This window comes from Penaeus monodon, chromosome 28, assembly GCF_015228065.2.
Source record: "Penaeus monodon isolate SGIC_2016 chromosome 28, NSTDA_Pmon_1, whole genome shotgun sequence".
In the NCBI taxonomy this organism is placed as follows: domain Eukaryota; kingdom Metazoa; phylum Arthropoda; class Malacostraca; order Decapoda; family Penaeidae; genus Penaeus; species Penaeus monodon.
In genome coordinates this window covers 32,566,302-32,567,925 of record NC_051413.1, presented here as the reverse complement: position 1 = coordinate 32,567,925, position 1,624 = coordinate 32,566,302, and the positions used below count along the sequence as shown (strand labels likewise).

Here is a 1,624-nt window from a genome sequence, read left to right as displayed (position 1 = left end):
GGGCTAGCGCAGCGTGCTTCGCTCAGTGAATTTAGCGCGAGCATGTGGAAAAGACTCGCACCGTTATCCGCATCAATAAATATGCAGATATATCTCAGCACAATTAACGAACGCATATTATGTTTTCTTCCTGTAGAAGGGATTGGGGCTTGGGTGGCTCCGAATCATTAATGACTTTCTGAATATTGATTCACCATGTTCCTCGACACAGATATTCGACTTTTTGGTTTTGGTAATTTCGATAGAATTGACCTGTAATACGGGGTTTAAACACCAATCTGGGAAGCTATGTCAGAAGTGCCAGGTATCAATCAAGCTTAGCAAAATCGGATTTTGGTTTTATAGCAGAAACAAAAGAGTATTTAGCAAAAAGCGAAGAGGCCGATAAACAAAAGCATGGTCACATCAGGGTAATTATAAAATAAAATCCTTATCTAGTATTATTTACGCATATACAGGTTTATTTAAAAAGACATTTTTTTTTTATCCATTATTATTTACATTTATACAAACAGCTTTGCACACACCAAGACCATTTGATTGGGAACCAGTCAGCTGTAGACTATCCAGAACAGCCTTGGGATTGCCTAGTTCATAGCACATGAGCCATCATATTCTACGAAATATAATGTTCCATAATAAGAATAGAGAAGCGTCTGGACCTGCCACCTTCTGGTTCTACACCAAACGGCTTCGTGTTACATCAAACAGCGCGAAGGGAACAACGGAGAGGAAAAAGAGCACACTTGGCTGTGCTCTATGTGAGCTTCTCTGCTGAGCAAAAGGCATAGCTGGATGGCATTGGCAAGCTGGTCGCCAGCTTTAAGCATCAAACGATAAGCACTGATATATTCTCTGGCACATCTGCGGCATTCACTACTCACCTGCGCCAGGATCATCAGGTCCTCCGGGAGTTCCGTCTCCAGGAGTTTCACCTGGAGTTTCGCCGGGAGTTTCTCCGGGGGTTTCACCTGGAGTTTCTCCTGGAGTTTCACCTGGAGTTTCTCCTGGAGTTTCACCCGGAGTTTCACCGGGTGTTTCACCTGGAGTTTCTCCGGGGGTTTCACCTGGAGTTTCTCCGGGGTCTCACCTGGAGTTTCTCCTGGAGTTTCACCTGGTGTTTCTCCTGGAGTTTCACCTGGTGTTTCACCTGGAGTTTCACCAGGAGTTTGACCTGGAGTTTGACCTGGAGTTTCACCAGGTGTTTCACCTGGAGTTCCACCGGAGTTTCTCCGGGTGTTTCACCAGGAGTTTCACCAGGAGTTTCACCAGGAGTTTCGCCAGGAGTTTGCCAGGTGTTTCACCAGGAGTTTGACCTGGAGTTTCACCTGGAGTTTCACCAGGAGTTTGACCAGGTGTTTCACCAGGAGTTTGACCTGGAGTTTCACCAGGTGTTTCACCAGGTGTTTCACCTGGAGTTTCGCCAGAGTTCCTCCAGGGTTTCGCAGGTGTTTCACCAGGAGTTTCACCTGAAATTTCGACTGATTGAAATACCCGAAACCAGAAGTACACCCTAATATTACCTCCCCAGAGCCAGCGCCAAGGTTGCCATACTCTTTAGCCGCCACTTCGATAGTACGCTTCTGTGTACCATCACTATATGTGTGTCTGTGTGTGGTGTCTG

The 1,624-nt window shown here is 46.1% G+C and overlaps 1 protein-coding gene across 1 annotated transcript in view; it reads right to left on the bottom strand.

Annotated features, from left to right (window-relative positions):
- The window catches only part of LOC119591174 (neurofilament heavy polypeptide-like), a 4,502-nt gene extending 2,908 nt beyond the window's left edge, over positions 1-1,594 (bottom strand). Inside the window, exons 1-3 of the mRNA XM_037939883.1 lie at positions 1,555-1,594; positions 1,293-1,469; positions 747-1,210 (exon numbers count right to left, since the gene is read on the bottom strand). Coding sequence (XP_037795811.1) covers positions 747-1,210; positions 1,293-1,469; positions 1,555-1,594 — 681 coding nt within the window. The remainder of the gene's footprint in view (positions 1-746; positions 1,211-1,292; positions 1,470-1,554) is intronic.
- Positions 1,595-1,624: the final 30 nt, after the last annotated feature.